This window comes from Chlamydotis macqueenii, chromosome 3 (genome assembly GCF_036417535.1).
Source record: "Chlamydotis macqueenii isolate bChlMac1 chromosome 3, bChlMac1.mat, whole genome shotgun sequence".
NCBI classification, from domain to species: Eukaryota; Metazoa; Chordata; class Aves; order Otidiformes; family Otididae; genus Chlamydotis; species Chlamydotis macqueenii.
This window is the reverse complement of record NC_141558.1, coordinates 53,311,412-53,325,780: the sequence shown is the minus strand read 5'-3', so window position 1 is coordinate 53,325,780 and position 14,369 is coordinate 53,311,412. Positions and strand designations below refer to the sequence as shown.

Sequence of the window (14,369 nt, the reverse complement as noted above, 5' to 3'; positions counted from 1 at the left end):
GCTGGCTCTGTGTCTTCCTTGGAAAGCCAAGGCAGCTTTGGTAATGAGCCCCTGGCAGTTGTGACCATGAGTGGGTAGTGGGAAAAGCCCGCCCAGATGCAGCTGAGAGGATTAACACAAATTCTGAGGGTGTTTTCATTGCAGCTTCTCATCAGGAAATGAAATAAGGCATGGCTTGTTCCTGGAGGCTTTCAGTCTACCCTGAAGTATTTTATTACATCTCTAAGGTAAAGCCTGGCCCCACTGCGTCAGGGAATGTTTTGGCAGTGATCGCAATGGGGCTAGGACATTGTTTCCTTCCCATTTATGACATTCCAGTATAGATTTATCTTCCTCTAGCCGTCAATGAACAAATGAACTCTTCAATATGAGACGTAAAACGGAACATTTTTAAGTGAACCGCGCTTCCTGGAGGCACAAGTAACGAACTGGGCACTTGTTACTCTATTATCAAGTTTATTGAAAGGAAAAGAGCACTAAGCAAGTCGGTGACTCCATGACAAAATGAATACTTTGAAAAATTGTTTTCTACATACAGAATTAAATCTTGTTTCCCCTTTATGCGTTATATTTTCAGTTTACAATAAGAATGAACTTCCGAGCTAGTTATAGTCAGCTAATTAAAACAAGCTCTTTCCTTCCTTCTTCTTTGAAAAATGCCTGTAACAAACAACTTCATGGGTTTCCTCTCTATCTTCTGAACTGTTTCCAAGCTAGAGTTTACTGTCTAAAAAGTGAAGATTTCTGGGAGTGAAAGGACAGCCCAGACCAAACAGTCTAACTCACTGTCCTGGTTTTGGCTGGGATGAAGCTACTTTTCTTCCCAGTAGCTGCTGTGTTTTGGATTTAGTATGGGATTTAGTATGTGAAGAATGATGATAATATGCTGATGTTATCAGTTGTTGCTAAGAGATCAAGGACTTTTCTTACCTTCCCAGGCTTTGCTAATGTGCAGGTGCAAGAAGCTGGGAGGGGTATAGCCCATACAGTTGACACAAACTGGCCAAAGGAAGTGTTCTATCCTGTAGATGTCATGCTCAATATTATAAACAATAAAATACTCTCTAAAAAAAAAGACTTTTCAGAGAAAAACTGAACTTTATCATTCTTCACTTAAAACTGTTTTCTTTGTTTCTTATGATCAGATGTTCTTTGATAAGAACATTATTATTTCCTAATATGGGTTGCAGATTTATAATGTCCTTAAGTATGTAGCTGTGCTATAAATGTTTGTTAATATAAACTTCATGTATACTGCCATGTTATGCATGAGCCTAAGCCCTCAAGACATGCTAATTTGACTCCATTTTGGATCAAGTTAAATAGTGTATTTGGTAGGGACATCCAGCTCTAGCTTAGGTACTTATGCCAGAGCCAAAATCCTATATGTAATAGTATGTATTTTAAAAACCCCATAATAATAATAATGTATTTTTCATTTTAAAAATAGAAAAAAAACATAAATTGAATGTAAACAGGAAGTTTGATGTTGATATATTTTCCCTGCACCATTCAAATGCTTTTTTTTTTTTTTTATTAGAGAGCTTTACAATTGCAGTAAATGAGCAGTAGAGCTAATTAACTCCTGCTGCAAAAGCTGATCAAGATCAGGCAGTGGTAAAGAAAATTCACTACCATGGAAGTTTTTAGTTTCATTCTTATTACCTAAAGCTGCTGAGCAGGTAGGGGTATTCCAGCAGGTAGGCTGGAATCTTTTTGCTTATCTGTTCAAAGTGATAAGCAGCTGAAGTCATTCTGCTGGACTTCTCTGGCCTTGAGGAATTAATTGACTGAAAGTAAATATTTTAGTCTACATCTTGCTTTAGGCTCCACTGAATGGTATATTGTCAAGTGAGAGCTAATAAATGAAGCTGAATTTCTGATCAGAACTTCCGCTCCTTTTTGTCTCTTCAATACTGCCAGGTACGAAGGTTTGGTATTGTCACTCCACATGCCAAATGCCTGGAGAAAAGGAGGCTCCAAGGAGACCTTGTAGCGGTCTTCCAGTACCTCAAGAGGGCCTACAGGAGAGACAGGCAGAGACCCTTCAGTAGGGCCTGTTGTGACAGGACTAGGGGTAATGGTTTCAGAATAGAGGGAGAATAGTTTTACATTCGATATTAGGAAGAAATTCTTTACAAAGAGGGTGGTGCAACACTGGAACAGGTTGCCCAGAGAGATGGTGGATGCCCCATCCCTGGAAACATTTAAGGCCAGGTTGAATGGGGCTCTGAGCAACCTGATCTGGTTGGAGATGTCCCTGCTCCTTGCAGGGGGGTTGGACTAGATGGCCTTTAAAGATCCCTTCCAACCCTAACCATTCTATGATTGTATGATTTTATGCCATTAAGGTGTTTGGTAATAGTTTGACATAGTACGTACTGACAGCTTTGTGGATGCTTATTATTTCACACGTGACTCTTCTTAATGAACAAGAGCATAGCAAAACTCCCGTTGTGACAGATGTATTTATTTACACATGTTTAAGCAAAAGTAATAAAGTGTATTTAAAAACAAATCTGCTGAAGGTTACAGCTATCAGCTTTTACACACAATTTGCATACATGTCAATAAGAGCACAGGATAAGGCTCCTCTTACATCACTAGTGTTAAAAGACTGTCAGTATTGCAAAGGACTTGTTTCGTTAAAACTCTGATTCGCTTGCGGTTGCTTCATCCACAAATCCTAAAATAGGAAAATTCTGACCTCCTTCCCTGAATTTGTCACTGTTGCCTCTCTTTGTGTTAACGTACTTGTGGATCATGCTGTAGTAGTGCTCTTGTGAACTGAAAGTATACAAGTATGAGATCTTCTGCCAGTCTTCATTGCTGGGAGTCTGAAACGGTTCTGGGTCAGTGGCTTCAAAAAAGCAATTAATATTTCTTTCTGCCAGCCTGGTTGCATGCTCTTTAGCCTTGATCTGAAAGAGCTCCTGCTCCTTTTTCAAGTAAATTTTCCAGAACTTGAGCTGAAGATAGCTAACTGGGGAGTGACAGTGACTGAAACATGTTGCAATCAGTGCCACAGTCATGATGCTGGCTATCAGGAGCCATCCTATCAGCTTAGAAAAGAAATAGATGGGTTAACGGTGGTTTTGCATGGTCATGTGTAGGAGTATAGAACTTGACATTGAAGCAGGCATGAAAACTGTAAGCAAAGACACCTTGGAATGCCTGTAGCAGCCTGCTTGCTGAGGAAAGAGAGGATCCCACACACACAATTCAGCCAGCCTTACAGACCTTCTGCACCCCTGAGCTGATCTTATTGGATTGAGGGCGAATACAAAAAAAAAAAAAAAAAAAGAAAGTGGAGTGAAGGTCTCTCCTCAGCCATATCCAGCTTTCTTAACGTTAAAAGCAAGATACTGACCAGCAGTTTTTGCAGTTGTGGTCAGATTTACAGTACAGAGGGTGCAGAATCACCCTGTCCACCTCTGGTGCTGCTAATTAGAGCACCTGCTGCCTGTGTTGTATCTGCTTTTGGAAAGCAGCTCCTCTCCCTGATGTTTGAGCCTGCAAAAACCAGACCATTGCCACAGCACACGGGAAGAGCTGTCCCCTGCATGTTTTGTAGGCAAGACACAGATTTGACTATTGAATATAGGAATTCATTCTTGTTTTATACATGATTTTAAGATCCCTAGAAAAGTCTCAGAGGCCCCACCTAAAGCAGGTGCCCTAGTAGATGCTGGTCCCTCCGGTACTTGGTGGTACTTAGCTGGGAGCTCCAGGCAGAGGAGGCCTCACTGCATCCCCTTTCACATCAGGCTGATTCTTTTTCAAGTAAAAAACACTGACTATTGAAGAAAAATGAGCTTGTGTTCTTTTTGGTTCTTAATTTTGTTGAGAGTAGATCAGATATTAAAAATAATCGTCAGTAATAAAAATGCCCTCACACATTTCCATTTTTTTTTTGACTGGTTTGTTTCTTTAAGATATCACTGCAATATCAGTAACAGTCAGTCTTCCTCAATTTTGCTTCTTTCTTACCCTGTCTGTTTTCAATGGTGTAAACTTTGCCTCTTTTCAGCCTTTTTCTTGAAGGAGCAGCATGCTGAATATTTAACAAATGTAAACACTTTTTCTGTTTAATAAGCATTTATAATAAACAGGAACTTATAAAAATTCAAGTAATTATAATCTCTTATAAACTTAATTCTATTAGCCAGCCTTAATGTTTTCCTGAGAAAAAGTGACAAAACCTGATTTTTCTACTGGAGTTAAGATGATGACCAAACAAATCGAGAAACAAAACTGGAATGCTGCCAAAATTTGAGGGTTTCATTTCACTCCAAGCAAAAAATCCACCCACAAGTGCTATTTTTTTGATCATGCAGTTTGCCTTCAGCACAAGAACCCTTTAGCAGGCCAGATAAGTATTTTAACTATTCTTCTAGAATACAAGTGGGAAATTATTAACAGGTTCATGTGCTGAGATTTGTAGTCAAACAAACGGTCCTTACTTGTTTCACTTGCCAGTTCTCTGTTGCAAGGAGACATCAGCTTCCTCTCTGTATGTGACCTCAGCTTCCCCTCAGCTAATGCGTGCTTACAAAAGTTTGAGATATTTAGAGGAGTAAAAGTGGAAAAAGAGATTAACTCTCAATGTGTCTTAGCTAAACAAGAAGAAAACGTACTGTGAAAAGTCCTGGTCTCTAGGCTGGTTCCCTGCTCAGCTCTGAAAGAAGTTTTGCAAATAGCAGTGCCAAACAATTGCCATGCAAACATGCAAACCCAGAAAAATAGCACAAATATACACATATTACCTTTCTGTTAGTGTTTTTTTTTGCTAATGAATTTTTGCTAATCATGTGCATTTGGTAGTTACATAGCGTGAGAGGGAAGGACTGCTTGCAGTTCCTGGCAGGCATCACCATACATTGAGCGGCCAGGGTTGAAGCCCGTAGGGTGAAGAGAAGAGCAGCAAGGCTTTACCTGGGACTGTGCCTGAAGGCTGAGGAAATCACTCGGTATCTTCTCCGACAAAGTCTTGTTGCAGGGTATTTTGACCAGCAGCTTGGGGCACTCTTGTCCTTTATCTCTACACATGAGGTTCTTTATCAGGCTGTTCCCACTGGCCACGCACTCGTAGAAGCTGGCTCTGAGCAGGGCCACGGCGATCCAGGTGAGGGGGGCCACCAAGGCTCTGGCTGTCACCGGTAGCAGCATGAGGCAGTAATGGGCGCAGGTTCTGCAGAGGCTGCAGCTGTCACCCTTCTCCGGAGGGCAGCTGCCTGTCAGCAGACGCCACGTCCTGGCGTTCACCATGTAGCCGAGCAGAAAGAGGATGAAGGCAGGCACTATGAGGAAGACGGAGCCGTATAGCATGTTCTCATAATTGCAGGGACACTTGAACACCATGGAGAAGAAGATGTGCTCGCTGGCGGCTGTCAGCAGGGACACCATGCTGTAACCCAGAACAGTCTGGTGGCGGATGCAGAAATCCGGCACCTCACGTAACTTATCCATTTTCTGCCTCCTCTTACTTTGAGGAGAGTGAAATCTCAGTCAGAAAAGGCAAAGAGAAAGACAAGTGTCCTGAAACTCCTGCAGCTTAAAGAAGCTCACAGAGCTTTTACTTTCTGTCGGTGGTGGAGATGCAGTGAGGCATAGAAGCAGCTCTGCTTAGAGGAAACAGAAGAGCATGGACTCACTGCACAATGCCAAGGTCAAGTGGAGACCACAGTGGAAACCCGCCCCGGTAATCAACATCAAATCAGCAAAGATCTGTCTTTGTTTCTATAAAAATAGTATTTATTTGCCCACACATGCCTGCATTGTAACTAGCAGCGGCTTAAATCTCATCATCTTTTCAGTGAAGCTTTTGAGTGAGGCAACAGATTCGAAGTGTGAATAAAATGTGAGAAAACCACACAGAACTGTGTACAGCTTTTTATCTTGCCTTATTATGAGCAACACAATATGGCTTGTTCTCTTATGGAAGAAAATTCAACTGTAATAATGTTAATTTTTCAAGCTAATCAATTAATGTTTTAAAAGTAGCTAGGGCAAATTAGCCAATGTAGCAACGACTCAGCAAGTGATTGCCACTGAAGCTCCAGCTACCAGAGTGCTCCTCCATAGCTGGCAGTGGCAGTTTTGTAGACCAGAAAAAAAAAACCACCCCTAAACCAGCAGAAACTAAGCAGATGGCATGAAGCGGATGAATGATGGAAAAGGCTTGCATAATGAAGAAAAATATCTGGAAGGGATTCCTGGGCTTGGAAGAGTGAGCTGCCTGTGAAAACATTTGCCCTCAGAATTTATAGGTTTCATTCACACCCTCAGGGAGCTCGACTAGACTCCTAGCTAAGGCTTGTCTTGTCTAACTACAGATGAGGTGAACTGGCACTCAGAACCAAGGAAGTTGAAGCTTTGTTGCTTGCTCATAGTCATGTAGCTGAAGCTCTCTGAGGCGATGTAGGCAGTGCAGTGGTTTGCTGTTGTCACATGCTTGGGGACACCCAGATGTGCAGCCAGATGGGGAGCTGGTGGTCACTGTCATCTTCACTGCAACAATAACTTATCTAGGATTTTGGAGTCAAAATCACCTGCTTCTTGTATGAACTGGGAGCTCCCTGGCCTCACTGGGTGCGTCAACAACATGAATTAATCCTAACCAGATTTTGAATGCTGTAATTTATACTGCACTGATTCTACCACCTCTCTGGGCAACCTGTTCCAGTGTTTCACCACCCTCACTGTAAAAAAAATTTTCGTTATATCAAGTCTGAAGCTGCCTTCTTCTATTTTAAAACTATTACCCCTTGTCCTTTCACAACAAGCCCTGCTAAAGAGTTTCTCCCCATCTTTCTTTTAAGCCTCCTTTAGGTACTGGAAGGCTCTATAAGGTCTCTGCAGAACCTTCTCTTCTCCAGGCTGAACAGCCCCAACTCTCTCAGCCTGTCCTCACAGGAGAGGTGCTCCAACCCTCTGATCATCTTCATGGTCCTCCTCTGGACTCGCTGCAACAAGTCCACATCCTTCTTATGTTGGGGGCTCCAAGGCCAGGTTGGATGGGGCTCTGAGCAACCTGATATAGTTGGAGATGTCCCTGCTTCTTGCAGAGGGGTTGGACTAGATGACCTTTAAAGATCCCTTCCAACCCAAACTATTCTATGATTCTGTGATTCCTGGGTATTATCATGGCTGAGACGTTAACCACCAAGCCAGAGCCTCACCCCAGGCTGAGGCAAAACACTGCCTCCAGCTGTCCCAGACTGATTTTGGTAATGGCTACTTCAGGCAAGACAGCAAGGTGTGATGCTGCCTGTATCACTCCATGCCATTACCCAGGGCTGCAGGAACCAAGCAGGTGGAAACACAATGGCTCTGTGAGAACCTAAATTATTTTCAATGAACTTTGGAGATTATTTAAACCTTCCAAAGGGCCCTTGCAGCTCCTTGGGCAGCTGAGTAGATGGCATGGAGGCACCAGAGCAGGCAGCACTGCTGCAGGCTGCTGACAGGCTCGCACCAGATGTGCCATGCTCAGCACTGAGCTGCTGCTGCAGAAGAAAACATGCCACTAACTGAACCACTTGCCTTGGTCTGGAAAAGACTGTGCTTTGTTATTATGCAGCAGTATAATATAGAGAGATAAAACCAAAAAGTATGTAAAACCAGTGAGAGTGAATCAGACTGAAGGTTGTGTTAGTCTGGTCACCTCTTGGTTATAGCGGGGAGGAGCACAGGGACAGGGAAAGCGAGCTCAGGAACACACCCACACCCCAACAATTTGCATTTCAGGGATTTCTTTTGCCTCTAACACCTGTTGATGTATTTCTTCTGTAAATTCCTCCAGTTTCAGTTTTAACCCATGCAGACATTTTAACATCCAAAATGTTGTATAGCAAGTGTGCTTAACCTTCATTCAAACCTGACACCACCTCATTTCATGACCTCAAATTCTGGAAGGGGAAGAGCAGATAAAACATAAAGCATAAAACAGCAGATCCCTACCTGGTGTCTCCATTAACTCATGATTTTGTACATTTTCATCATAGCCCCCTCTTTTCCAGACTGAGAAGCCCCTAATATATTTAGTCATTCTTTGTCTGATATATACCTTTGTATACTTTTTTTTTTCCTGATCCATGTTGCCACCTGAATCACTCTCTAGAATTCGGGTATCATTTATTACGTAAGGGGAAATGGAGTGTATACCAGATTTGCAATGTGTTGAAGGTGCAACTGAATCACAGTTTGCTACAACGGCATACTGACATGACTTTGTTTTCTATTTCTTTGTAATAATTTATAGATTTTTAACTGCTTTTTGATCATCCGTGAAGCACTGAGTTGATATTTTAGTGAGGTATGTATTATAATTAAAAAATCTCAGTCCTGACAGAGCGTATCAGTGTATATACGAAAGTAGGATTTTGTTTTGCTTTGAACACCACCTGCTCTACACTAAATTTGACCTGCCATTTTGCTTTCTGGTCAGGCAGCCTAGTAAAGCATATCTGCAGTTCTTCAAAGCAGGGGTTTGTTTTTAACTATCAGGAATAACTTCATATTATTGGCAAATATTGTTGCCTTGATTTTTACCTCGAGGCAGCGAGAGGCAATGGTTAGCGCACCTTGAAACCAGAATTCACCATGTCTGAAAAAGTCTTGGCAGACATCAAGACGGCAGAACTAACAGAAGCAAGGTGAAATCACTGCAAAGGCGCCTTATTATGGAGATGGGGACATGGGCTGCCTCTGAGCACCACTGGATTAACACGGGAACCTAACGCAGCCACAGCTCTCTGGGGCAGGTAAAGACCACACAAGGGAAAGAGTACAGCCAAGAAACCCTGCTACTTCACTTTCTAAGGCTAATTTTAGCCATGTTTTAGTATCTGTAATACAATATGATTTCAGGAACAAGCTTCCTGGGAAAAGGGAGGGGAGCTCTGAGCTCCCCTTCAAGGAAACATGTTTCCAGCAAGTACTCCCAAGGAGAGGGAGGAGGGACCACCCTGGTTGGAAGGTGGGGGATTAGTTGTGCCAGGAGCCAAGGGGGGCACAGGAATGGCCGAGGCAAGGGGGCCGGTGGGCTGGAGAGGGTCCCAGGCAGAGGGGCCAGAGGGGCCAGAGGTGTGGAGCATCCTGCTGACCTCAGAGCATTGTCCTCGCAGGGCACCTCTTTCTTGCCCTCCAAATGAACACTTGTCTCCCTGCAACAGCCCTAAAGCATTAACTGGGAAGTGGCCAGAAAAATAGCTTTCTGTCAAAGGAACACAGAATTCCAATTTAGTGGTTGCTTTTTGCATTGATGTGCACTACATTTCATGCCTTCCAAGGGGGATGAAAAAATGTCAGAAAGAAAAAGATGAACATTTTTAGAACAAAATCGTTATTTCTGTTATTTCAAACATATTTTCATTTTGAAATATAATTTATTAAAATAAAGAGGTCAGCTGAAAACAAATTGGCTCATTTATTTTATCAGCTTTCTCCTTGATTTAACTTCTACCCTTTCATTTGCAGATGAATGAATCTCAAACATATTCTAGGTGGAAAAAGCTGTAGTCTTGAATACAGCACCTGTGTGTGCGTGTATGTGTGCACGTGTGCTGGGGGGCTTTGCCAGTACATATTGAGTAGATCTTATTTTAGTCATGTTAGTAAGTTCTTACAAAGTTATTTAATTTTTTTTTTTTGTTGAGACATTTGCTATTTGTTCAGAATAGCAAGAGACTGCTTTTGTTTTCCTACAAATCATTCTCTTTCTTGCTGCTCCGACCAAGGCCCATCCTGTCCCAAATTCCTGTCATTAGTCTTACCAAGCTCAACTTCCTCTTCACATTATTAATCTAAAATCTTGTACATCCATGGATGCAATGGAAAAGAGCACCTCAGTGCTGGTTTTCTTTTTATAACAACTGGACTTACTTCTTCAAGTGAAAGAGTTGCATTTCTCATTACCCAGTTCAGAAAGATATATGGAAAAGTCTTTGTATTCTAGAAAAATTCTTGTAACGCCTTTTGTCTCTTTCCAGGTGAAATAAACGTGTTGCTAGTGGGGGTCTCCTCTGCAAGCAGGCCTGCACCTACCCTCCAGGTGGACTGGCCTCCTCTGGAGGCCCATTACCTCAGTTTGTGAAAGCGAGGAAGTTATTCTGACTTTACGGTTGAACCAGCCTTCTTACATGTTTGTGAAGTGTCACACAGCTCAGTGGCACCATATCAATCATTAGCAGCACCAATACTTAGCAGAGCAGCAGCCTGAGAAGTAGCGCTGTAACTGGGCATGTACAGCTTACAAGCATTTGTGTACATTATGCTGCTATTTTAAGGCATTATAGTTATTACCAGGTTTTGGCTGAAAAAGGATTTGAGTGGACAGGAAGGAACCAGGTCTGCAAAACCAAGCGCAGTTCTGAAGGAGGCTCTGATGGGTGAGCTCCGGTACACAGTCACACAAGCCACTGCACTAGTTTTCTTCTGCTATTTTTTACTATTTCTCTTTTAACACTACAAGTCCACTACAGGTCTCATTTCTGGATGGGAAGGGTCCTGGAACCCAGTCCAAGAGGCAACCAGCAGTGTGAGGGCTATACTGTTCAATCTACACTAATCCACAATATATATATGCCACAGATAAGTCAGCGTGATTCTTTAAGTGTTGGCTGTGATCTGTGGATTAAGTGAAAAATATTTGCTGAGTTTATAAGAAATTATATGATATTTTTTATAGGATTAGAAAGGTAGAAGTTGTCAGGTTTTATGATGAAATTAAGCAGCCCTAGTGAGGCACATTATACAGTTAACTAATTTGTAATCAGGTAAATCACACTGAGTAGTCAACTAGTCAATTCTAAATAAACAGTCTTTTTCCTTTACTATGGAAAATGAAACGCCATAAAATTACTTTTGCAAATGAAAGCATATTAAACCCAAATGATTTCTGTACTCTTATTATAATTTTTTTTCATTCCATGTATCCTTGCCTTACTCAGGTTATGCCGTCACATCTTGCTATCTTGGTATTGCTGAATAGCTGAGATTTGACTCTGTTCCATTCCTTCTCTCTGTGTGTGTGGCCTAATCTATCTACTCTGCTCTGGTGAAAACCCACTTGGAGTACTGCATCCAGCTCTGGAGCTCCCACCATAAGAAGGACATGGACCAGTTGAGGGAGTCCAGAGGAGGCCACGAAGATCATAAGTTGCCTACATTTTATGTTAGCAATAACTTCCCAAGTTCCAGGATCTGCCTTCTTTTATTCTGTAATGCTCAAACACTTCATCATCATTTTCAATTTATTTGCAAGGCATTTGCAGCTCTAAGTATTTTATAGCATTATTGAACATCTTCTGTATTCCTTGACCTTACATAAAGGCAGAGTTATGTAAGTGCCCTCCCAGGGACGCTGGTCCTCTGCTCATTTTCCCATTGCTAGCAATCTGCAGTTGTGTCCACCACAGGAAACTTCATAAGGCATACAAGATTGTGTTTTACCAGAGCTTACCTCTTCTGCTGTCAGAGCCAGATCCTCCACACAGCTTATTGGAGGAATATCCTACAGAGCCTTGGAGCCTCTGAGGCAGAGTAAGATACATAACATTTTAAGGCTAATCTATTGCATACTGTTCACCTCTTACTGGGGAAATGCGATCTCATCATTGCCAATGGGTCAATCACATTCACCTTCAGTACCTGACAAACTTAATAAATGAAAGAATACGGTTACTTTACTTGATCAAAGTAAGGGTTATGCCATATAAAAAAGGAAGAGCATGAGAGAAGTGAATATAGTTCTAGACTATAATTTTTAGTTAAGTTCTACTATAACTGCTTTATCATCATGAAGCAACTTGGCCTTTCTTAGCATGTCCTGAAGAGTTCAGCTCTTCATCTAAAGAATAGTCCTTCTCTGTAGGGAGAAAAGGAAATGCAGATCACCTACTCTCTCTTGCCACAGGTTGAATTCATCTAGCTTACTCTCATAGCAGTGTGGTAGTCTAGGGAAGTTTCCATACCCCATCATCCTCAAGTTTCCTTTGCTGGCATTTCCTGTGGGCAGATCCAATAGGCCTGTCTTTCCTGGCATACCTAGCTTCCTAGGTGTTACAGCCTTAAAGGAGACAAAGTAGAAAACCAGGGATTTTATACTCACAATTTTAGAATCATTCCACCTCCTTGAAGATTGCTTTCCAACTGGTGGTAGGTACGTAGCTAGACTGAATGTGTACTGTTAGGAGTGAAAGTGCTTACTGGTAAAAAATCTGTGTTACTGTTTTGGGAAAAATCATGAATTCATATATACTTTTGCTATGGATTATTGTTCATGGTAGCACAGCCCTGGGGGCTGGAGTGGGAACAGCCTTCTTCTTGATTGTCCCAGGGTCAGTTAGGAATGAAACCAGTAAAATCACTGGTGGTTCTGGGCACAAGTCAAAGCGGGGAAAGGCCGCAATATCATGCTAAATATCTTACACAACACCACATTTCAAATTATTCTCTGAGTCCCTAAATTTCTGGAAAATCATCATAAATGCTACGAATGCTGTTTTATTTTATCAGCCTGAGGAACCAGGAAGGAAAGATAGCATCTGGGGTTAATGCTACACATGCATTTAACTGAAGGAATGGCTAGATACACTGGGATAAAATGGCAAATGGTGTAGTAAGATTGGGAACTTCTTTCCTCATAGAGGCATACGCCGGAGTCGCAGCTCATTGTGCACAGCAGGCTTATGTATGAGGAAAAGGCAAGCACTCCTTGCTTAGGTGGCAATGCTCAACTTTACTGTTGCAGTGGGATATACTACGTATGTCACAGAAGATATATGAACTGGACCCAGTCCAGTAAAATCACTGAACGTGATACAACTCATGCCAACCTTTCTGCGTGTATGCTGTGTGTGTGAACATTAGTATGCTGCTGCCTGCTCACGTGTCAGAGGTTCTTAGAAAAGAGGGAACCTGGGAGTGGGCTGTCACCACCATGACAAGTCACAGAGACCCTGACAGACTGATGTCTTCCCAAAGTGTCTCTCATACACAGAGCAGGCTACCAGGCAGACCAATGGCAGTCACAGCCCATTCCTCATGGCTATCTTTCCGTGGGAACCCCACAGTGCTTTTCCTTTCTGTAACTGGTGAATATCTGCAGCCCAGACGGATAGGGCTGTCCATGGGGCAGACCCAAGTTAGATGGCTCTGAAGAGCTCTGAAGTCCCAGCTCACCTTACAGCTACAGCCTAAATCTCACCTGAAAACAGATGAGAGGAACACAGCTTTCACAGCAGCACTGAGGTCCAGGGGACTATTAGGATCCCACCATTTGTCTTTTATTATAATGAGGAGTCCCACAGTAACTCTGGTATTATTGCAGACAGTCTTGTGGAGAGCATGGACATACAAAGGCACACCAGCAGCATCTTTCCTCCTGCTTTTTCTGCTGTTTGGAATTTGGCTGAGAACAAATCTGTGGGATTTAACTGCATAATTCCATTACCACAAGAAAATCACTACCACAATGCATGATTTACATTGTTCTCTTGCTATTTTTATTCATACAAATTGAAGCAGAGGATATGGCCTTGTATATTATGGATTCATGTGCTCCTTAGCACCTCATGGTGTTGTAGCTTAGCCCAGCTCTGGAACCAAACTACGCAGTCTCTCTCTCACTCCCCCTACCCTCCGAGGGAATAGGGAGAGATAATATAAGAAAAACGGCTTGAGGTTTGAGATAAGGACAGGGAGAGATCCTTAAAGTTACTGTTACGGGCAAAACAGACTCAACTTGGGGAAAACTATTTATTATTAAAACCAAAGCAGGATAATGAAGAAGAGAACAAAGTAACTTCCCCCCACCCCTCCCTCTTCCCTGGCTTAACTTAATTTCAGTTATCTCCACCACCTTCCCCCTCCTGAGAGGCACAGGTGGGAAGAGGGAATGGGGGTTACGGCCAGTTCATCACATGTTACTTTATGCTGCTCCTTCCTCCTCAGGGGAAGAACTCCTCACATTCCTCCCCTGGTCCAGTGTGGGGTCCCTCCCATGGGCTACAGTCCTTCATGAAACTGCTCCGGTGTGGGTCGTTTTTCCACTGGGTGCAGTCCCTCCAGAATGGCTGCTCCAGCGTGGGGTCCTCCACGGGCTGCAGGTGGATCTCGGCTCCTCTGTGGACCTCCATGGGCTGTAGGGGGACAACCTGCTCCACCATGGGCTGCACCACGGGCTGCAGAGGAATCTCTGCCAGGAGCAACATTACACCTCCCCCTCCTCCTCTCACGAGAAATTCTTCACAACTGGCAGGCAGATGCCTCTCAGGATCTCTTCACATCTCATCTCCACTTCTTGCAGCTGGGCCAGGCCAAGTTGGGCCCAGATGGCTGCCCAGTGGGAGGCCAGAGGGTGAGGG

General features: G+C 42.9%; 1 protein-coding gene across 1 annotated transcript; it reads right to left on the bottom strand.

Moving 5' to 3' along the window:
* Nucleotides 1-2,645: 2,645 nt before the first annotated feature.
* On the bottom strand, nucleotides 2,646-5,469 carry CALHM6 (calcium homeostasis modulator family member 6). Its single transcript, XM_010115342.2, has 2 exons — nucleotides 4,936-5,469; nucleotides 2,646-3,062 (listed from the first exon to the last, which is right to left on the bottom strand). Exons 1-2 carry the CDS (start codon nucleotides 5,467-5,469, stop codon nucleotides 2,646-2,648), a joined length of 951 nt encoding a protein of 316 aa, XP_010113644.2.
* Nucleotides 5,470-14,369: the final 8,900 nt, after the last annotated feature.